Here is a 23,054-nt window from a genome sequence, read left to right as displayed (position 1 = left end):
TTTATATATATGCTTATACTTTTAAAGATTGGATTTTAATACTTATCAATTTCTATATCTGTGTATTTTATCAATAAATAACTTTATTAAATAAGACAGATAACTTCTTAATTGATTAATAAAACTTTGTAATTAAAACAAAATTTATCTTTGCTTTCTAAATATCTTACAAAATTAAAAAAAATGTAATCAATATCTTTTTCTATTTTTGTTTGAAAATTTTATTTTGTGCATGAAAAATAAAACTATAGGTTAATTTTTTTAACTGAACCCAATATGATTATATGAAAAAGCTTAGAGTAACTAACATTTTTTTTGATATTTATGTTAATTGATAAATGAATATAATAAATATATATTGGAAGTGAGGGCCTACTGGTTTCTTTATTTTAAAATATTTTAATAAAAAATTTTCTTATTTATTTTTTTTGAAGAGCACTTCTTCAAGGTTACTTGGAATTACTAACCTCAATAATCCAATATATATAACTTTTCTTTTATAAAAATAAATATAGAAGAATATATTTCAACCTATCTATCCATTCATTAAATTATGCTTTAAATTATTAATATGAAAGTAAAATAAAGTTTTTGTAATGAAAAATATTTATATAAATTTATAAAAGTTTGCATCTAAGCTTTGAGAAGTAGAATAATATGAAATAATTTATATTTAATAATCTAAAATATTTGAAACTTAAATTTTCAAACAAAAAATAATAATTTATTACTCGAAATTGGATCTAGAAAAAGGCGTTGTAGTCAATAATACTAAATTGTAATTATTAATGTTTGAATTTAATTTGATATATTATTTATTGGCAGTTTCAAGTATATTCAAAAGATATTTTTAAAGTAGAGAGACAAATTTACTAAATTAATTTAATGGATGGAATATTTTTTAATGATTAAACAAACATAAATCATCAATCAATATTTGATTACTTCAAAAACTTGAAAGCTAAATTTTTCTATTTCTGTTTTTTAAATTAATTTACCACAAATCTAAGTAAATTATGGCTCCAAATCAAAATACACAAAATTACGAATAATTAATTATTTTAATATTACTATTTCCCACTTTTACTAATAATTTTCGTAAAGATTGGATTTTAATACTTATCAATTTCTATATCTGTGTATTTTATCAATAAATAACTTTATTAAATAAGACAGATAACTTCTTAATTGATTAATAAAACTTAGTAATTAAAATACTCAAATTTTCTCTTTGCTTTCCAAATATCTTACAAAATTAAAGATAATGTAACCAATATGAAATGTAATAAATAATTATATTTTTCTACTTTTCTTTGAAAATTCAATATTGTGCATGAAAAATAAAACTAGTAGACTGTTTTTAAAATAATTATTCAGCATTAGTTTTTATTAAGAAACTTTTTTAAACCTTATATAAATTCCAAATTTAAAATAAGTTATTTATATTTTCCTTGTTTCTATTGTTTCTCAACTTAATTAATTAATCATTTTTATATTTCAAACTTTATTTTTTGAGCTATAAATTCCAGATAATTAGATGATATTACTCATAATAATAATTAAATCTAAAAAAGAAAATTAATTACAAAAAAAGATAAAAAATGAGATTATTTGCTGCTTCTATTTTGCTAATTCTAACTATTACTAATGTATCTGCTGAAGCAACATAAAAGGTTGAATAATGCACTAAAACTGCTATGACTGCTGCCTAAACACTTTGCTAATAAAATGACTAAGATTGCCTTACTGCCTTACAAACTATTAGAAATTGTTTTAACACATGTGGTTCAGGTCCTGATTAAAGTGATTCAGCTGTAATTAAGTGTGCTAAAACTACCTGTACAACAAGTAACAAAGCTGTTTAAACATGGGCAAACAATTATATTTCTTGTGTTTACTTAGAAAAACTCTCACTTAGCTTACTATTGTTAGCTATATTTGCCATTGTTATTTGATAAAAAATTATGATAATTCATATAATTTCATATAATAAATATATAATTCTATAAAGTAAGAATCTATTTTATGTTCGTATTCTTGCAACTTTTAAATATCTTTAAAAAACAAAAAAAAAATAATTAACTTAGTTAACCATAACTAAAACTGACTTTTATTAATATATAATTATTTTTTTCAAAAATTATTCTTTTATTTTGCCATATTTTGAAACAGATAAATATTAATTTTTTAGGTAAAACGCTTTAGATATTGAAAAATTGAAAAAAACTACCTAAATATACTTTGGGAATAATACTAAATCTATTTATTAAGTACTGAACAATCAGAACACAGCAAATAATCTCAGCTTTAACTAATAAAAAACTTAAAATTATTTTAATATACTATTAATCAAACATTCAGTCTTCTTTTAATATGAATAAATAATTTTTATTAATTATAAATGTATGATTGAACTTGATTAAACTTTAATTTCTTAAAAATTGAAAATTTTTACTGTCCAATATATTTTAGTCTCAGAAAATGTTTGGTTTTGGCTTTCTTTGAATTTCATTAATGAAAATTTGTTATTAAATTTATTATAATGATTTTGTTATAATATTTATTTGATAGAATAAATTTTTCATTTGAAAATTTAATTTAGCACTAAAAAATAAAATTATTTTTTTCACTCAAAATTCAATTAATTATCTTAAATTAAAATGAGTGTTCAAATTATTTAACATAAAATATCATTAATAAAAGGAATCATCAACTTTATTGAATTTGTTGTTTATTTTTATGAATTTAAAATGATTGATTGTTAAAAAAATAGATAAGTAGAACATATTAGTTAAAATAATTTATGATGTGAGTTTATTTTTTTTTTTAATAATTATTTCATTTTCTTTTAATATAAAAGAGGTCTTTTTCTACTGGAGAGTATACGAACTCTTAAAACATCTTTAACTCATAATCATCACGCTTCTTGAGATGGAATTTTTTTAAAGCATAGACTATTGCTACTTTGGTCTCAATGAGAGCCAAATACTATCCTATGCAATTTCTAGGACCTGCAGAAAAAGGAATAAAGTCGTATGGGTCTTCTTTATCTGTTGAATTGTATCTATCAGGATTGAACTTCTGTATATCACTGAATAAGCCACTTTGCTTTTCTTATTGCGAAACTAATCTAATTTAAACCTCTAAGTCTTTTGAAATAAAGAGATCTTCATCTGTATAACTCTTATCCATAAATCTACCAAAAAGATAAAAAATTGCTGGATATAGTCTTTGTGTTTCCTTAATAACAAGCCTTAAGTAAGGCAAGTTATTTAAATCTTCATACTTCATATTCTCAAAGCTAAGAATATTGTCATCTATTTCCTTTTATAGGCGCTAGTAAACATCAGGATTTCTACTTAGTTCGAAGAGTATATTCCCAATAAGATGAGAAGTAGTATCTGTTCCAGCAAAAATGACAGTTATATATTAATTTACGATTTCTTTTCTGGTTAGAGTAATTTTATTCTTTGATTCTTTATTTTCTTCTTCTTACTTCCAAATTTCTTTTAAATACATATCTAAGAAGTTAGCAGGCACCATTTCATTATGATTTTTATACTTTTTCTTCAATTATTATTCTCTTTCTTCTATAATATTATAAAGACAATTATTAATAGATTTTATACGGCTTAAAAGGCCTTTTTCAGTAGAGCTATTGAAAGATGTTGTACTCTTTCTAGGTCCAAAGACTGAAGCCTTTATCATAAAAAAAGGATTAGTAATTCTATAAACAAAGCAATCTTTCACTAAATTAATGAGTTCTATAGAGAAAGATTTCTAATTGGATTTAATTTCATTTATAGATCTACCCATAAAAGAATATGAAATGATATCTGAGCTAACCTTGGCAGCTTCATTGTAGTAATCGAGCTTAACATACTCACCGTTAGAAGGAACTTCTGAACAGAATTACAAATTACAATCTTTGAACATTTAAAATCTTTCCATTAAAGCATTGAAATGAAAATTTCCTTATAAAAATGCTCTTTGGTTCTTCCATTCTTGCTTATTTTTGAATAACAAACCTTCACCAAATAAGAGATCGAATCCAAAAGGGCCATCCTTCTTGAAAAAAAGATGCTGATTTGTGAGACATTTCTTCACCCAGTTAGTGTCAATTATTGTAATAATATTGGTAAATCCAGATAAAGCAAGAATAGCTTTTGCGTTTGGATTTTCTTTGATTAAAGTTTTATAAAATTGGTGGGAATCTCCATATTTCTTAAAAGATTAATTGACAAAATAATACCAACCAATAACAGGATAAAACAAAACAATTATATCCTTTCCATACCTTCTCTTATATACATAATATAAATAGAGTGTTTTAATAACCGTCTAATATATTATGGTACCTATTATGAATCCTATAAACAGCTAAATAATTGACATTAACAAGTATAATGTATATCTTTATTTTATTTAATTAAATTAATAACTGTATTTATGTTGATTAAATAAATAAAAGGATTGCTTAAATATTTTGTTACAAAAAAAATTAAAAAAGGATTTTTTATATTTTGTTTAAAATTGCTAATTATATTACTTACATTAAAATGATCTAACTAATATCTGAATCAATCTAAAATCAAATATTGAATTTAATCAAATTCATTTTGTGAAATAAAATTTGATTTTCTCATAAAAATATCAGAAGTTTTTTCTTTAAATTTATACTTCTTAGTAATGATTAAATATGTGGGAATGAATGTAAAATTCAATTTATTATTTTTATTATATTTTTGAAATTTAATTTTTGAGTTCAATATTTTTTTTAGTGAGCACCTTTATATATAGACCCTTTTAATCTAAGCTTTGAATCCTACTATTATAAGAAATAATTTATATTTATTATTCTAAATTATGTGAAACTTAAATTTTCCAACAAATTATAATTTATTACTCGAAATTGAATTTAGAAAGAAGGCGTTAGAGTCAAATAATATTTCAAATTATAATTATTTATAATTATGAATGTTTGGCTTTAATTTAATTTATTAACAACAGTTTCAAGTAGATATTAGAAAGATTTTTTAAAGTAGATAAATTGAGAAAATTGATTTAGTGGATTTCTTTATAGCCTCTGAAACTAAATTTTTCTATTTTAGATATATAAATTAATTAATTAACCACAAATCTAAATAGATTATAACTCCCATACAAAATAGACAAAATTATTAATAGCGAATTGCTTTTATTATTGATATTTCCCACTTTTAATTATGCTTTTTTATGTAAATCCTTTTTGGAAAACTTTACTATGTAAATATTATAAACATTTACACTTTATTATCTATTAATTGACTTAATTAATATCAAATAATTTTCAAAAAGATTAGAACTTTTTTCTTATTAATTTCAATTACGATGATGTTTGAATTTTATTAATAAATAACTTTACAAAATAATGCAGAAAAGCACTTAATTAATTAGCATAATTTAGTAATTAAAACACTCGAATTTGAATTTGATCTTTTATTTATTTAAAAATAATTTATGTAATCAATATGAAATGTTACAAATACATACATTTATTCAATTTTTGTTTAAAAATTATTTACTATGGATGAAAAAATGAATAAACTCTTTTTAAAATAATAATTCAGCATTAATTTATTTAAAGAAATAGTTTTAAACCTTAGATAAATCCTTATTTAAAATATGTTACATATTTACTTTTTCATGGCTATTTTGTTTTTTAACTTACTTAATTAATCATTCATTCTTGTATTTCAAAACTTTTTTTTGAGCTATAAATTACTAATAATTCAATGATGATATTACACATAATAATAATTAAATCTAAAAAAGAAAATTAATTAAAATAAAATTAAAAAAATGAAATTTTTAGCTGCCTCTATTTTGCTTATTTTACTAATTGTTAATGTATCTGCTTAAACATCCTAAAAGGTTTAATAATGCACCACTACAGCTGAGAATGCTATAGCAACACTTTGCTAATCAGGTGACTAAGATTGTGCTAATTAATTATTATCTATTGGAAATTGTTTAACTACATGTGCTTCAGGTACTAATTAAAGCGATAGCTATGTTCTTAATTGTGCTAAAACTACTTGTACAACAACCAATAAAACAATTTAGTCCTGGTTAAACAAATTTCTTTCTTGTCTTCATATTGGAAAACTTTCACTTAGTTTTCTTTTATTAGCTATATTTTCTATTGTTTTTTGATAAAAATTGAAGATTATTCTTATAATTTCATATAATAAATATATAATTCTATGATATTCCATTTTATATTAGTATAATTTTTTTTAAATCTTAAGAAAAATAAAAATTAATATAATTTTTAACCATAACTAACTGCAACTGACTTTAACTAATACTCAAATCAAAAAAAAATATCTTATTTAACTCTATTTTCAAACAGAAAGAAAAACATTCATTTAATAGGGATATAATTTTTAATTTAAAAATATTTATATTAATTTTGTATGTATGCAACTATGAATTAAATTAAATATATTTTCATAAAAATTGAAAAGTTTATAAATGTAAATTATTGGCCAATATAACTAAAAAAGTGTGAAGAAAATAGAGTAAATTAATTAGGTAATTAAAATACAAAAATAAGTTAGCAAATATTTTAATATGGACTATTTTTAAATATAAATGTAGATTTAAAATACTATCAATCCTCATTAATTAACACCCGAACATATTAACACCCAAGAAACAAATTTTTTTAGAAATTCATAAATAAATGAATACATAAAAAATTAATAAAAAAGATAAATTTAAATTTCAAAGTATATTTGAATAATTTTCTATTTCAATTAATAAAATAAAAAAACTTTAAAAAAAATATTTTGGTTTTAATTCAAGCCAGTCTTATATAGTTTAGTTAACTAAGTTAATTAAAACTTTTTTGTTTTTTAAAGATGTTAAAAAATTATAACAAATATAAAATGGATTATTATTTTATAGAATTCAAAGTTTATTATATGAAATTATAACAACTCAGAAAACAATAACAAATAGAGCTAATAAAAGGAAACTAAGTGAAAGTTTTCCTAAATAAAGACAAGAAAGATATTTGTTTAACCAGGACTAAACATTTTGATTACTTGTTGTACAATTAGTTTTAGCACAATTAAGGATCTAGTTATAACTTTTCTTAGTATCTGAAGCACATGAGTCTAAACAATTTCCAATATTTTATAAGGCAGTAAAACAATCTTAATCACCTCGTAAACAAAGTGTTTAAGCAGAATTCTCATATGTAGCTTAGCATTATTAAAACTCTTAGTGTGTTATAATAGCAGATACATTAGTAATAGCTAAAATAAAGAAAATAGAAGCAGCTAATAATCTCATTTTTTATTTTTATTTTTGTAATTAAAATATCTTATTTTTATTTAATTATTGTTATTTGTAATGTCATCATCTAATTATCCATAATTTATGTAATTTATACCTCACGAAAAAAATAAATTAAAAATATAAAAATTATTAATTTAGAAAAGAAACAATATAGCCACCAAGCAAAAAATAAAGAGCTTATTTTAAATAAAGATTTTATTTAAGGTTTAAAACTTTTTCATAAGAAAAATTAATGGCGAATTATTATTTTAAAAAGAGTTTATAAGTTTTATTTTTCATGCATAATAAAGCAACTACTAACAAAAGTTGAAAAAAAAATTTTTTATCATTAAATTTAGCTAATTATAAAGTAAAGAGAAAATCCGTATGTTTTAATTTCTAAATTATAAGAAATAATTTAGTACTTTTCTGACTTAATTTATAAAGTTATTGATTGAAAAAATACACCATGGTAATTGAAATTAATAAGAATTTAGATCTAACCTTTATGAAAATTATTTTTATATTAAGTCCTTTAATATATGATAAAGTATAAACATATATAGTAACTAAATGAGAAAATTTACAATCTAATGTTTGCCAAAAAAGATGCCAATAAACTCTAAAATTAAAATTTTCAAAATTTAATCTATTTTTTTTTTTGGACTAGACATTACTCTACATTTCTTTTATAAATATTAATTAGCACATAAACACAGCTTATCCAAAATTAAAAAGCTTTTTACTCCACTTTTAAGTTAAATTAATCTTTTATATAATGGTTTATGAGAACATATAAAATAATTAAATCAAAATAAAATAAAAAAAGGGAATATTAATTAATTTATGATTTATCTATTACAATATAAATATGAAGTAAGTAGAATATTTTTATAATGAATTTCTCTTAATCAGTTTATAAAGTTAGTATGAATAATTAGTTTTTTATTATCTATAATAATACTAATTTTAATTATTAATGAAAATTAAGCTTCTTGATTTGAATATATGTATGTATGAATATAATTTATCTTTTATTTTCACTTTTATTTAAGTTTAAAGTGATTAATTATATTTTTAATACTTTACTCAGCTGATTTAATGACTTCCTGGTTTTTTTACTCAATTTAAAGTGCTTTTAAGTCTTCATTTTCATTATTTTAAGATATTTTTAGGAATAGGATGCTTTCGAAATCTTGGTCTTCTAAAAGTTTTTATAAATTTTATATTTCTTAATCTCTTTATTCAATCTTTTTAACATATTCTCTCAAAATATCATCATGTTTTTGAATTAACTCTTTTTGTTTTTGCTCATCATTTTTTTTATTATTTTCTAACTCTAATTAAATTTATTCTTATTATTTTAAAACTAATATTGTTTATAAGTATTAACACATTTCATCTAATTGAATTTTTAAAACACTTTTTTCATTTTCAACATCTTTAACCTTCTGAACTTAAGTATTGATCTCATCTTAAAATAACATAGTTTACATTTACAATTCGTTTATTTTTAACTCTTATTTCTCAACAAATTCTTGATGTAAATTATCTTTATCTTTAATTAATTTTTCTAAACTTTAAATTTAATTTTGTAAAGACTGATTATTTTCTTGGTTTATTTATTACTGTTATTTCTCTAGAAATTCTTTATGTAAATTATCTTTATCTTTCATTTATTTTTCTAAATCATCAATTTAATTTTGTAAAGATTTATTGCTTTCTTCTAATTATTAAATAATTTTTTTTTTTTATTCTAACTCAGCTTATTAAATTTCTGATTGATTGAAAATCTCATCTAAAATTAATTCATTATTATTATCAACTTTTTCAGTCTAGAAATTTTAATTATTTAGTTAAATAAATTAGTTTTTAATGGCATCCACTATTTTCTGTTTATTATTATCATTTAAAAAGCTTGATTTTAGAATATCCTCTTCATAAAAATTAGAAATCTTATTTAAAAATATCATAGTTGCTGAATCAAGATATTAAATATTAGTTTCTTTAAGTTTGATTTTTTATTCTGAAAATTTTGCATACTCCTTAAAAAAATTTGTTTATTCCAGCTAACTATCAATATAAATGTTAACCTGCTTTTGTATTTAATTAAATATTTCAATAATTTTATTGTAATGCTTCTCTTTTATAGCAACAGGATCCTGAATGTTTGTTATTTTATCAATGAATTATTTTATTTTAATTATTTTATGATTTTAATTATGCGCCAATCTACAATAAAGGCACATTTTTAAAAACTAGCATTCATCTTCTAAACAAATTTAATCTTTTTCCAACTCTTCATGGTCAATTATTTTACAACGATTGCTATAGATTTAATCCATCTTTCACTCTTCTCTTTTTATTTTAAATTTTGTATAATTCCTACTTATATATTTAATAAAGGCGCTTAATATTAACAAATATTATTTAATTATTTAAATAAATAATTAATGATCGCTTTATAATAAAATAAATTAGAATCTAATTAACTTAAATAAAACAAAAATCCAACTCAAACGAGATATGTGAGTAGATTATCTTTTATATAAAAATATTTATAAAACAAATAAATAATAATTAATTTTTTAACAATCTAAATATTTTATTTTTTCATTAAAAGTGAAATAAAATAATTACAATCATTTATTTAAAAATTCATTTTATTACAAAAATTTTAAAAATTAAAGTTAGAAAAATATTTATTAATTTTCAAAATTTTGTTTTTAAAATTCCACAGATCGAATATTCTGTCAACGACTAATATATATAAATACTTTTTTATCAGTATATAAAGTAATAAGGAGTAACTTATTTTTTATTATTTATAATCGTATAAATTTTATCATTAATGAGAATTAAGCTTACAGATATGAATGTATAAATTATTATCTTTTATTTTCAGTTTTATCTAAGTTTAAAGTGATTAACTATTTTGTTAATACTTTATCTTGCTTATTGAATGATTTAAATGTTTTTTTACTTAATTTAAAATGCATTTAAATATCTGATTTCATTATTTTTTGATATTTTTAGGAATAAGAAACTTTCGAAATCTTGATCTTCAAAAAGTTTTTATAAACTTTATATTTCTTAATCTTTTTATTTAATCTTGTTGGCATGCTCTCTCAAAATTTAATCATGTTTTTCAATTAGCTATTTTTGTTTTGCTCATCAACTTTTTTATTTGCTAAATCAAATTAAATTTATTATTATAAATTTACAGCTAAAATAGCTCCTACTTAATATTAACTCATTTCTTGGAATTGCATTTTTAAAGCACTTTTTTCATTTTCAATAACTTAAACCTTCTAATCTAAAGTATCTATCTCATCTTTAAATTACTTAGCTTAAATTTACAATTAATTTCTTTCTAACTCTTATTCCTTTAAAAGGTCTTGATATAAATTATCTTTTTATTTGATTTCATTTTTTAATTGATAAATTTAATTTTGTAATGATTAATTATTTTATTCGTTTATTTGTAACTATTATTCAACAAAATTTTTATGTAAATTATCTTATTTGATTTAATTTTCTAAATAATAAATTTAATTTTACAAATATTGATTATTTTGTTATAGTTAATAAATTATTTATTGTTATTATTCTGTCTGAGCTTTTTAAACTTATGATTGTTAGAAATTCTCTTTTAAAATTTATTCATTATTATTATCAAATTTTTCAGGCTAGAAATTTTGATTATGAAGCTTAATAAATTAGTTTGTTATGGCATCCACTATTTTCTGCTTATTATTTTCATTCAAAAAGCTTGATTTTAGAATATCCTCTTCATACGAATTAGAAATCTTATTTAAAAATATCATAGTTGCTGAATCAAAAAATTAAATATTCGTTTCTTTAAGTTTAATATTTTATTCTTACAATTTTACGTATAGCTTAAAAAAATTAGTTTTTTCAAGCTAATTATCTATGTAAATGTTAACTTATTTTTATATTTAATTAAATATTTCTATAATTTTATTGTAATGCTTCTCTTTTATAGCAATAGGATTCTGAATTTTTGTTATTTTATCAGCGAATTATTTTATTTTGATTATTCTATGATTCTACTTATGCGCCAATCTACAATAAAGGCACATTTTTAAAAACTAGCATTCATCTTCTAAACAAATTTAATCTTTTTCCAACTCTTCATGCTCAATTAGTTAGCAACGATTGCTAAAGATTTAATCCATCTTTAAATCTTTTCTTATTATCTTTAAATTTATTTTTTATTATTCCTACTTATGTTTAATAAAGGCACTTAATAAAAACAAAAATTAATTTTTTAAATTTATTATATTTAAATAAAAACTATATAATCAAGATAAGTGAAAAGATTATTTTTTATTTAAATTAAAAATAAATGCTTTATAATAAAAATAAGAGAATAGATTATCTTTTAAATAACAATATTAATAAAATGAATAAACAATAATTTATTTTTTTATTAAGATTGAAATATTTTATTCAAATAATTACTTTACCATCATTTTTTTTAAGCAAAATTAATTATAAAAAATGATTTTTATAAAAAAATAATAAAAAATTAAAGTTAGAAAAATATTTATTAATTCTCAAAATTCTGTTTGTTTTGAATGATTCGTCTAATTTTATAAGGAACATCTTTTTTATATTTAATATGCTAAATAATTTTTATTTTTAAGATAAATAACAAACAAATAATAATATTTTGAATTTTCATGTTTAAAAAATAAATAATTATTAAAATCAATTTTTGTTCTAAAATTTGAATAAATATTTATTAATTTTTAAATTATATTCTATTTATTTTCTTCTCTTTTATTTAAGAATTTTTATTTTTTGAAGAACAATAATAATAGTAATGATTTATTTTTTTAAGGGAATCTTGTGTGTTAGATATCTGTTTATTATTTATTTAACAAAAATATTTTAGATAAAATAAGTAAATAAGTATAATAAAATATTTTTAAACTGATTCTAATTTTACATAAAGTATTTTAAAATTGTGCAAATAATTAAAATCTTTCTTTTTGAATAAATTTAAATATGCTTTTTGAAATTTATCTTACTATATTTCTTTAAAATATAAATATTAAAAAATATTTTATTATTTTAAAATCATAATTTGTAGATTGATTTCGTAGAATATATTTATGCATTGATACATACATGTATGCATGCATATTTATTTGTAAAAACAAAAATGCAAATAAAGATTTAAAAGAATAGGATATATATCATCTTAGTGATTTATAAAGGAAATGATTGATAAGGTTATATATATATATTTATATTTGTTTATATGTAAGAATGTATGTATGTATGAATTGATGTGAATTGAAATTAATTGTATTTTAGTCTTAAAATACTGACATATATGTATGATGGAATTAAAAAGATATCATTAAAATTTATCAAGCGTTTATCATATGTTAGCTTTCTATGTTAAATAGCTTTATAAATATCTAATTCTCATTTTAGTCAACTTTATTATGACAATAAATCACTACTATGTATCTATTAGGATCCATCATTTATCAAATCAGCTAATTTAATTTTCAAATTTAGTAGTAATTTTATTAAACTTTTCTTTAATATCTTCCAGTTTTTGAAGCATAAGATCTTTCATAAGCAACAAGACTGAAAGCACTGCCTAAGAATAATGCTAAAAGAACACCATTACCCTTGTAGTTGTAATTCCAAGGTTTGTAATCTTTGGGATATTAATATACGTCATTGTAAGCGAAAGGAGCTTATTCAGTTTAAGTGAAGCCACTTCTTTTAGCAGCGAAGTGGTGGGAATCCTTAGGAATATCAGTAGTTGTGATATTCTTTGCGAAGTTTTATCTTCTTAAAGCTTATTAGCAATTAAGGCCTCTTACTACGTTTCTCCAAAACATCTTTTCCTAAATCTTAAATTAAAATTGCTTGTAACAAAATATAAATATTTTCTTTATTTGTTTGTTAATTTATTTATATTTGATGATGTCTTTTAATAAACTTTTTCTTCTAATAAATACATGACAATAATAATCAACCTATTTATCCATAATCATTCTCTTTCTCAAACCACTAAGCATCTTGTTTATGATAGGGCTTTCTACTTTTAACATTTTCCATATTTTTGGATATCCTTCTTTCATTTATTCCTTCCTTCCTTTCTTGTCTAATCTATGACAATTTACTATTTTTATAATATTGAAAATAATTTTAATTTATTCAAATATATTTTAAATTTTTACTATTTTTATAAAATATGCTCTGAAATCTAAACAAAAACAAAGCTTAAAAAGTTAAAAGAAATCTTTGTTTATTTAAATTTAGAATCATGGAAGAGTTAATTAATGTCAACACGTTATGTCATTTTTTAATTATTACTATTTTAAATATCAATTAATAATTATAGTTATTTTTTTGATACAAAAATGAATGAGACATTTGTTAAACTAGAATTTATTTATATTTTAATAGATTCATATCATGTTTGTTTTTATTTGCTTATATACTCCTTAATAAATTATTAATAAAGATTCATAAATTTTAAGTTGTTTTATAAGTTTATTTTACAAAAAAACAATTTGATTTCACCAAAAGATAAAAATATTTAATTTGAAATTGAATTTCTAATCAAACTTTAAATTATTTTATTACTAAAATAAGTTTCTTTTGTTGAATAATTTATTTTTTTTTTTGGTTTATTTAGCTTACTTAAAGAAAAAAATTCATAAAAGCAATATAAAATATAGAAATTGAAAGATTGAAATAAAAATTATAAATGCTAAGCTTAATAGAAATAAATGCTAGTTTAACATAAGTATTATATTTATTTATTTATTTATTTTACTGTTTGCTTAATAACTTGGTAGTATAAGAAAAATAAATATTATATAACTGCAATAAAGAGATAGATAGATTGGTTTTTTTGTTTATTTATTTATTGATTTATTGATAGATAATTTTTGTATTTTCAAAGACATTTTGTGGTTGTTTTTTAAGAAAGAATGATATCAACTGAAGTTTAAAGATTTGATAATAGGGTTGTTATTGTGAATAAGATTGCTATTATTGTTAATTGGAGCTGCTTGTTGTGCTTAAGAATATCTAACTTGACTTGCTTGGTATTATTGTTGTTAGTATCCATTATATGCAGGCTGTTGATTGTTATTTGTTCCTACTTAATTGCTATAGCTACTTGTTGTATTCACTTAATAATATGATGAGGCTTGCTAATTTTAATTAGTAGCAGCATTATAAAATGGTCTCTCTTATGTTGTGTTAACGTTTGAGCCTCTGTAAAAACTATTGCTCAACTAAGGAGTCTTTAAATTTTTATTTAACTCCATGCATCTAGTATCTTTTTAAGTATCTGTTAGAGGCTCACTGACGAAATTGTTTTATTCGACTTGATTGATGATTCTGATACGATTAGATCTTTCCATGTTCTTTTCTGGTGAAGTGATAACAGCCATGAATGATTTTTCAACAGGTTCTCTCTATGATATTCTTGATTCAGCTAAGAATTAGTGTCCATCATGGATGAATTCGGATGCTTACAAATCCACAGGTCTATCTTCAACTTTTACGGGTTAACCGAAAGTTAAAGTGTTTGGTAAATTGTTGGATGTATCCTCTTCATCTCTCTTTAAAGGACCATAATTGATACATTAATTCTAATGGAAGCCTTGGTCAGGTCTATCATCGTCGTTGCTACAGCAGTTTCCCATTTTTCTTTTTCTGTTTTTAATTTGTAATATTGTTAAAATTTAAGTGTTTGTTTTTCTTAATCGAAATTAATCCTATGATTTATTTATTCAATTTATTTGCACAAGTATTTAATTATATTTTTTTTTATTTATCATTCAATATTTTTACATAAATAAATTAATTAATTAATTCATTCATATATTTATTTATTTCTTCATTTTATCGATTTATTGCTTCTTTGATATTGCATGTTGTTTTTAATATGGTTCATAGATTGATTGATTCATTGATCCATTAGAAATCACATAAAAATTAAATAAAATCTTCTTCTAATATTATTTATTTGACAATAATTTTTGATGATTTTATGAGCCAGCTCTCTTTCTTTCTTGTATTTGTTTATTTTTTGTATATCTTTTTAAGATTCAAGCAGATACAAACATTAAATTAAATTTTTATTTCAATATTTTTTATCATATCCTACAAAAATTTATTAATATTTATTTTCTTTTATTTAAATAGAGTCAATTTTGCAACAAAAAAACTAATTGATTGATAGTTAATTAGAAATATCGAAAATAAAAAATATTTTTTGTTTAAATTTAAATTCGAAAATTATTTTGAAATAAATCAAAGTTTTTTATTTAAAATAAAATTTTTTAATTTTTAATTATGATTTTTTTTTTTTGTTTTTGGTAAATCTGTTTTTTTAGTCTATTTGATTTTTTTGGCTTAAATATTACTAAAATTAATAAGGTAGATTTTATTTATTTTACAAAGAATTTACTTATCAATTTAACTTTTTAAAGTAATAGTTTTTGAGGCTAATAATGAAAGTACATTTGAATGTAGAATTTAATAGTTAGTTAGTTAGTTAGTCTTTTTAAATTGATAAGGCATTAAAAGAAAATTAACGAATAATTTTAAATTACTCAAATAAATAAGCGCTTTGTGTTCATAAAGACATATTTGATTTAAAAATATTTTTTTAAAATATTAATTTTTATGTAGATTAAAATAGCTTGCTTGCCTGCTTGCATATCTGTAAATGTTAGCAAAAGGATAAAGAAATTTAAGAGTAGTTAATTAGGAAGTTTTATACAAAAATTAACTTTTTTCAATCAAAAATAATCCAAAATCACTAAATAGGAATAAGTTGTCGTTGTTTTCTTAATTAGCTTCAGTAAATTTAACAATCTTGGAAAAGAAAATTAAGATAGAAATTAATTAATTTGTCAATTTATCAAAAAATTAAGCAAGTTAAAGGAATATTTTTGACAAATATATATATATATATAAATATAGGAATGAAGCTGAATCACCCTATTATAAATAGTGAGATAGACATTCACAAAAAAGATTAAATTGCTTAAAGCACAAAGAATGAATACCTAATTAAGGCACCAGCAAGCAATTTTATGAGCAATAATCAAGAAGATGCAGATAAATTTTAACTTTAAAATAAAATTTACAAGGGATCACCTATTAAATAAAATCAATAAACTTCTAGTTCATTAGGATAAACATCTGTAAAAGGAAAATAATAGGCTAGCAAATCTTTTCATTCTTAAAATTTAATTCCTTCTTAGCAATCGCTTTCTGCACAAAAGCACCAGTCAGGAGAAAAAATTGCTTAGCCTCAAGCTTCAGCTTAAAAAATTAATTCTATAAACGTTAACGGGTTTGCTGATGTAAATTGAGTTTCATTCATTATTAAAAAAGCAATTCATGTTTTACCAGAAAATAAATCTTACTGATTTAAATTTTACTTGTCAAAATTAGGAAAGCGCCAAGCAGCAAAATGTGAATTAAGAGATTTTTAACTTTTAAACACAAAAAGAATAGCAAAGTTTAAATAATTTTGGATCTAATTCATCTTTTAATTCTTCAAATAATGACACGTTTAAAGTTTATGCAAGAGTGCGTCCAATTAATGCAAAAGAAAAATCTCAATTTCTTCCAAAGAAACGTTTAGAAATAATCAAAACTTATGAAAACTAGGTATTATATTAATTATTAAATTAGAATTAAAAAAACTTAGGTTGAATGCAAAAACTTACAAAATTTACAATTATAAATTCTAGTTATATGTTTTAGATCCTGACATCTCTAGATCATTAGAAAATTAGAAAGAGAAAGGGTTCGGATTTGACTAGGTTTTTGCAGATAAAGATGATAACTAAAAGGTATATGAAGGCACAATAGCAAGTTTATTAAAGGACCATTTATTAGAAGGATATAACACAACAGTCTTTGCATATGGTTAAACAGGTGCAGGAAAAACATACACGCTGTTTGGAGATGAGTATAAAAATTAAGATTTTCTGGAGGGGAGAGACAAAATGGCAGAAGGAATTGTCTCTCTAATTATTAAGGACTTATTTAGCATATTTTAAAAAAACAAGGAATTTAAATACAGCATCAAAGTTAGCTATTTAGAAATATATAACGAAAATATTAGAGATTTGCTAGTAGATTAGGGCAACCAATCCAATCTTATGATTGTTGAAGATCCTTAAAAGGGAATACTTATTCCAGAATTAAGTGAATTTCAAATCAAGGACTAATTCGAGTTAAATAACCTTATCAGAAAAGTAAAAATAAATCATTTTATTTATAATTATAAATAAATAAATATATTCATTATTTTTGTTTTCTTATCTAATATTAAAGGGAAACTCTATTAGAGTTATGGCAAGCACCCATTCAAATTAGTTTAGTTCAAGATCTCATTGTATAATTTAAATCAATATAGAAAAAATCCCAACTGATATGAAATATGCCTCTCATAAGATAGTGAGTAAATTATCTTTGATAGATTTAGCAGGAAGTGAAAGGGCTGCAGTATCGGAAAACAAAGGGATAAGAATGATGGAAGGTAAATTAGCAAACTATGTATTTAATCTAAAATAAAAGAACATTTTAGATAAATTATTAAAAAATTGAAATAAAATTAGATATTTGTTTAAAATATATTTTTTTAAAAAATTATTTTCTTATTCTTTGAAACAAAAACTCTTTTTAAGCAATTCAACTTAGTTTAATTTTGAATAAAATAGGATCTAAAATTAATAGGAGTTTATTAGCTTTAGGAAATTGTATTAATATTTTAAGTGACTCTAAAAAATAAGGAGCATATGTTCCATATAGAGATTCAAAACTCACAAGATTATTAAAGGATTCATTGGGAGGTACTACAAAAACAGTTATGATTGCATGTGTTGCACCAAGCTTTATAACATATGAAGAGACATTGAATACTTTAAAATATGCTCAAAGAGCTAAAAATATTTAAAATAAAATAAAATAAAACGTTGTGGATGTAGATATCCACGTTTCTTAATACAAAGAGATAATTGATAATCTCAAATTAGAAATCGAATCTCTTAAAAAATAACTGAATTCTCATACACAAAAATAAGAGTAAAACAATTCTTATAATATTAAATAAATAAATAAATTTGGATTGATATTAATTAGATTTTTTTATTTTTGTTTAATTTATCGTTTTATTAAATTAATTAGATTTAATTCAGTTAAATCTGGATTGCCAGTGAATGAATCTAATAGGGGATCAAATTAAGACCAAAAAGATAATGGAGAAATGGAGGAACTCTCAGGCTAGATTTTCTTGAATATAGAAGAAAATTGGGAAATTACTCAAACTTTAAAAGATTTGGAGTAGCTTAGATAAAAGAATTAGTAAAACTTAATAGCAAGGCAAGAGGAATAAAAATTATTACTAAAAACAACAATGACTGAATAAGTAAAAGACGAAATTTTAAAATTATCATAGGAAATACAAACAATTTAAGCAAATATGGATAATAATGATAAGGTTTTTTAGGAATTGTAGAATAACTTAGAAAAAAATAATTAGTAAAAGAAATAACTTAGAGAGAAAATAAAGTTGATTGTAGAAAGTAATGAAAATGGATAAGAAAAATCTCTTGAAGAGACTTGTAGGCTATTGCAATTAGAGAAGATGGATTTATTTTCATAAAATATCGAAATAAAAAAAGAAGCACAAACACTAGCATTAGAGAAAGAAAAAACTGTGAATAAGTTGAAGCAAATGGAAAGAGAAATGGAATTGATGAAGTAGCAATTACAAGAAAAAGATAAAATAATTTCTAAAAGTTCCTAAATTATTACCTAATTAAAGCAAAAGGAGCAATAACAATAATAAAAAGAATTAACTAAAACTCCACAAAATTAATAGAAAGAATCTAATAAATTTTAAACAAACAATAATAAAGAGTAGAAAGAATAAAATAAAAAATCAGTTACTACTTTTTAGAATTTAAATTTTATGTCGCCTTAAATTTAATCAAGCTAAAATAAGAGAATGAGGGAGAAAAGTGCAACTCACACACAATAAGATATGAATAAATTATAATCAAGCTAAAATTAGGCTACTCTTTTAACATAAGAAAGAACACCTGTTGGTTCATAAAATATTCATGAAATTTACTACAGGCCAAAAGAACCAAACAGATAGTTATCCAGTAATAGATAAGAACAAGGTAAAAAGAAAAGGAACTCAAATAATTTTTCTTAAACTAATTTATAGATAAAGAATTAAAGCTTGACTAAAGATAAGATATTGTCTCCTTAACAATAAAGCAGTGTAAACGTGTATGCTTCAGTCAAGTATAACAACTTAATGAATTTAAATGATAATAAAGTTATTGAGGAAATAAATGGCTAGGAAGAAATAAAAAAAGAATATTATTATTTTGATTAAAACAAAAAATTATAAAAAAGAATTGTAAGTAATAATAATAACAACAATAATTTTTCTAGCAATAACTTTGATGATAAAAGATTAATTGAATTGATGTCTCATCACAAAATATAGCAAATAAATATTTATAAATCAGAGAATAAATTAGATGAGCAATCTAGCGGAAATGCTCATAATTAGTAAAATGATAAAAAAGAAGCAAAGGGATTTAAATTAGATTTGGATTCTTTGAAAAAATTTGATGAAATTCAAAAAGTGAAATCTGAGAAAAAGCAAAATGAAAATACTGAGAAAGTTCAAAATAAATAAGAAGTAGTTTAAAATAAATAAAAAGGTAAAAAGAAGAATAAACACAAGCACAATATTATTGAAGAAAAAATTACAATCGATGAGCTCAAAAACTATGCTTAAAAACTGAAGGATATTGATTTTGAAAATGTTAAAATAAAACCAAATTTAAAGAAATTTTAGAAGAATAGCGATAACAATCCAAACAACAATAATTAAATTAGTAAAAATCAAGTTGTTTCACAACATAGGAATTCATCTAAACAATCTCATGAAAATAACAAATATCCCAATAATAATAATAATAATTTGTAGACCAATTTGAATAGTTTAGCTGCATCATAAAAATTCGAAAAAGATAATTAAAATGCAAATGATAATAGAAATAGTATGAATATAGACTTAGAGTAGAAAAAAAACAATATGAAAAAATAATGCAATCAAAATTAATATGAATAAGAAATAATTCATATTTAGGGAAAGATTGCTGAAACGTAAAATTTAATATCTAGCTTAAAACTTAATAACGAAGGAGAAGTAATAAATGATTTCTAACAAAAGAAAATCAACTAAATCTTCGAAGAATACAGCAATTTAGATAAAAATATGTAATAAAAATTGCATTACTACTCTAAGAGTGAAAAGAAAAAGGATAAGTCAGCTGATCCACAAGATTTTGAGAAATATCTCCAATAAATTACTATTGAAGATAACCAATAAGATTTAGATAATAAGAATGAAGTTTAGTTAGTTGACTTAAATGATATCTCTTGCATGAATAAGATTGCTGATGTTTCTGCAGACATGACAATAAAAGATTTTCTTTACAATATAGAAAAAGCAGAAATGAATTAATAGAATCACTTCCATCTCTCTTTAGATCCAAAATAATATGGATATAAGTAACAAAAATAGCAACATATTAATCAACAAACACCAGATAAAAACAATAAGCTGAATCTTAAGAGCTTAGATGAAGCCAGAGTAAAAGTTCGCTCCTTTAAGCATTAATTAGCAACTTTAAATGATAAAATTAAAAGCTCCTAAGTGAATCCAGATATAATAAATTAAATGAAGCTCCTCATTAAGCAATATGAGTAGGATTAATATGCTTTAAGTGCAACAGATGAAAATATATTAAAGGAATTTAAAAGAATTTTAATTGTTTTCAAAGAGTATGACGGTAATTCAAATAATTCAAAGAGCAAACCCTCTTCAAGTTAATAAAAGTAAATGAGCAATTAAGGATAGCAATCGACAAATCCTTCTTATATTAATTACACATCAACTAGCTCTTCTAATTAAATATCTTAAACAACTTACACAACAAGACCCAGAAGCATTAACAGCGTAACAGAAGAAGCAGCTTTATAAAATCATTATTATCAATAAAACAATTTCAATGGCAATTTAAATAATATTTAAAGCAATAGCAATAAGAGAGAAAATACCAATCAAAGTAGTTAAAATCACACAAATTAAAGTCATCATAATCACTTCAATCCATCAAATAACATTTCAGTTAATAAAAAACAGATAGAGCCAGGAGCTTTCAGTAAAATTCTTAATAATTACGGAGAAGCAGCTAAAGTCATTAACTCCTCTTCATCTCAGCCAGCTCATAACAATAATAACATCTCATCCAATATAAAAAAATATGGAAAAGGGCTTGCTCAAACTATTGGAGAATCTAGGGAGACTTCACATAGAAACTCAAAAATACCTAAAAATTAAATTGATAAGTAAAAACTTTGTTATTTTTTGATTAATATCACACACAATATTTTTAAAGGACTATTCTAATTACTTAAATTAGAAATTTATTTTCAGATTTTTATAATTTAAGTATAAGAAATAAATAGTAAATTTTTAATTAATAATATTATGGTTTTTAATGATTTTTTATTAGTTTAATTTAAACAGCTTTTTTTAATAGTTTTAAAAATAAAAATTAGCTATTAAGTTAAAAAGATTTTTTAATAAATATTTTTATGAAAGAAAGCAGAGCATTAATTTGAAAGATTAATGGATGGATTAAAAATTTATAAAGCTATCTAATTTATTTTATTAATAATTAATTTTAAAAATATAAAAATAGATAAAAAAATAATAGCAGATAAAATATTGATAATTAATTGTACAATTCTTAAAATTAATCAGAAATTATCAATAGCTAAGGTGTGTCTTACTCTTAGCCGTAGAATCAATAGCAATAAAATGAGATTAAAAAAGATTAAAATGACAGTCTTGTTAAGAGCATAGAAAACTTTAACAAAAACAATATCAGCAATAATATAATTTAAAACTCAGCAATATAAGCTCCTTCAGGCTAATCAAACATCTCCAGCAGCAGAGGGAAGTCTGTCACTAGTTACGTTTAAATTAATAACAAAAGAAAGAGCTTTAAAGAGGATACTGATAAACCTAATATTTAAAAATAAGAATAGTAATTAAAATAAATTTCATCAGACCTATTAAGATAATTAGACCAAGAATAAAACTCAAATCAAATTATTTGAGGAAAAATAAATATTTTGTATAATTAAATAAATAAATAAATAAATATAATTAATTCATAATAATTTTAATAATTTATTATTCCAGCATATAATTTAATAAATATAACTTATTATTTTATAAACATTTATTTTAAATCAATTCTGGATATTTATTTTATTTCTTCTGTAATAAAAAAGTTATTTATTTATTTCTATTTACATACATTTTACTACCTAAGTAAATAAATTCTTATTAAATTAATTCATTCTTACAAAGAATACAAAAACTTAATATATAAAAATTTATTAAATTAGTTTAGCTTGTTATTAATTATTTTTAAAATAATCACAAAAATATCTAAAATTAATTGCTAATATTTAGGAATATTTTTATAAGAATTATAAATGTTTTTTTTCAATTTTTGAGACTGAAAATTTATTCAACAAATAAAAATAAATTTTTTCAATAAAAAATTTTGAAGAAAAAAAAAACATCTAAATTT

The 23,054-nt window shown here is 21.2% G+C and overlaps 8 protein-coding genes across 8 annotated transcripts; 3 read left to right on the top strand and 5 right to left on the bottom strand. All coding sequences in view use genetic code 6, as the record gives it.

Annotated features, from left to right (window-relative positions):
• Positions 1-1,601: 1,601 nt before the first annotated feature.
• Positions 1,602-1,955, top strand: TTHERM_00185620 (hypothetical protein; the record flags this gene model as incomplete). The annotated part of the gene is made up of 1 exon (XM_001008833.1): positions 1,602-1,955. One exon carries the CDS (start codon positions 1,602-1,604, stop codon positions 1,953-1,955), a length of 354 nt encoding a protein of 117 aa, XP_001008833.1.
• Positions 1,956-2,838: 883 nt separating this feature from the next.
• Positions 2,839-4,395, bottom strand: TTHERM_00185610 (cytochrome P450 family monooxygenase; the record flags this gene model as incomplete). Its single annotated transcript, XM_001008832.2, has 1 exon — positions 2,839-4,395. The coding sequence occupies one exon, from the start codon at positions 4,393-4,395 to the stop codon at positions 2,839-2,841; it is 1,557 nt and encodes a 518-aa protein (XP_001008832.2).
• Positions 4,396-5,841: 1,446 nt separating this feature from the next.
• TTHERM_00185600 (transmembrane protein, putative) lies at positions 5,842-6,195 on the top strand (the record flags this gene model as incomplete). Its single annotated transcript, XM_001008831.1, has 1 exon — positions 5,842-6,195. One exon carries the CDS (start codon positions 5,842-5,844, stop codon positions 6,193-6,195), a length of 354 nt encoding a protein of 117 aa, XP_001008831.1.
• Positions 6,196-6,984: 789 nt separating this feature from the next.
• TTHERM_00185599 (transmembrane protein, putative) lies at positions 6,985-7,341 on the bottom strand (the record flags this gene model as incomplete). The annotated part of the gene is made up of 1 exon (XM_001471088.1): positions 6,985-7,341. The coding sequence occupies one exon, from the start codon at positions 7,339-7,341 to the stop codon at positions 6,985-6,987; it is 357 nt and encodes a 118-aa protein (XP_001471138.1).
• Positions 7,342-8,366: 1,025 nt separating this feature from the next.
• On the bottom strand, positions 8,367-9,671 carry TTHERM_00185590 (hypothetical protein; the record flags this gene model as incomplete). The annotated part of the gene is made up of 1 exon (XM_001008830.2): positions 8,367-9,671. The coding sequence occupies one exon, from the start codon at positions 9,669-9,671 to the stop codon at positions 8,367-8,369; it is 1,305 nt and encodes a 434-aa protein (XP_001008830.2).
• A 3,201-nt stretch (positions 9,672-12,872) lies between these two features.
• On the bottom strand, positions 12,873-13,214 carry TTHERM_00185570 (transmembrane protein, putative; the record flags this gene model as incomplete). Its single annotated transcript, XM_001008828.2, has 1 exon — positions 12,873-13,214. The coding sequence occupies one exon, from the start codon at positions 13,212-13,214 to the stop codon at positions 12,873-12,875; it is 342 nt and encodes a 113-aa protein (XP_001008828.2).
• A 1,107-nt stretch (positions 13,215-14,321) lies between these two features.
• Positions 14,322-15,038, bottom strand: TTHERM_00185560 (hypothetical protein; the record flags this gene model as incomplete). Its single annotated transcript, XM_001008827.3, has 1 exon — positions 14,322-15,038. The coding sequence occupies one exon, from the start codon at positions 15,036-15,038 to the stop codon at positions 14,322-14,324; it is 717 nt and encodes a 238-aa protein (XP_001008827.3).
• Positions 15,039-16,244: 1,206 nt separating this feature from the next.
• Positions 16,245-22,572, top strand: TTHERM_00185550 (kinesin motor catalytic domain protein; the record flags this gene model as incomplete). The annotated part of the gene is made up of 7 exons (XM_001008826.2): positions 16,245-16,709; positions 16,801-17,019; positions 17,103-17,612; positions 17,692-17,896; positions 18,078-18,441; positions 18,544-21,795; positions 22,152-22,572. The coding sequence occupies exons 1-7, from the start codon at positions 16,326-16,328 to the stop codon at positions 22,570-22,572; spliced, it is 5,355 nt and encodes a 1,784-aa protein (XP_001008826.2). The 5' UTR covers positions 16,245-16,325.
• Positions 22,573-23,054: the final 482 nt, after the last annotated feature.

Source organism: Tetrahymena thermophila (genome assembly GCF_000189635.1).
Source record: "Tetrahymena thermophila SB210 genomic scaffold scf_8254798, whole genome shotgun sequence".
Classification (NCBI taxonomy): Eukaryota; Ciliophora; class Oligohymenophorea; order Hymenostomatida; family Tetrahymenidae; genus Tetrahymena; species Tetrahymena thermophila.
This window is presented reverse-complemented; position numbering and strand designations above follow the sequence as displayed.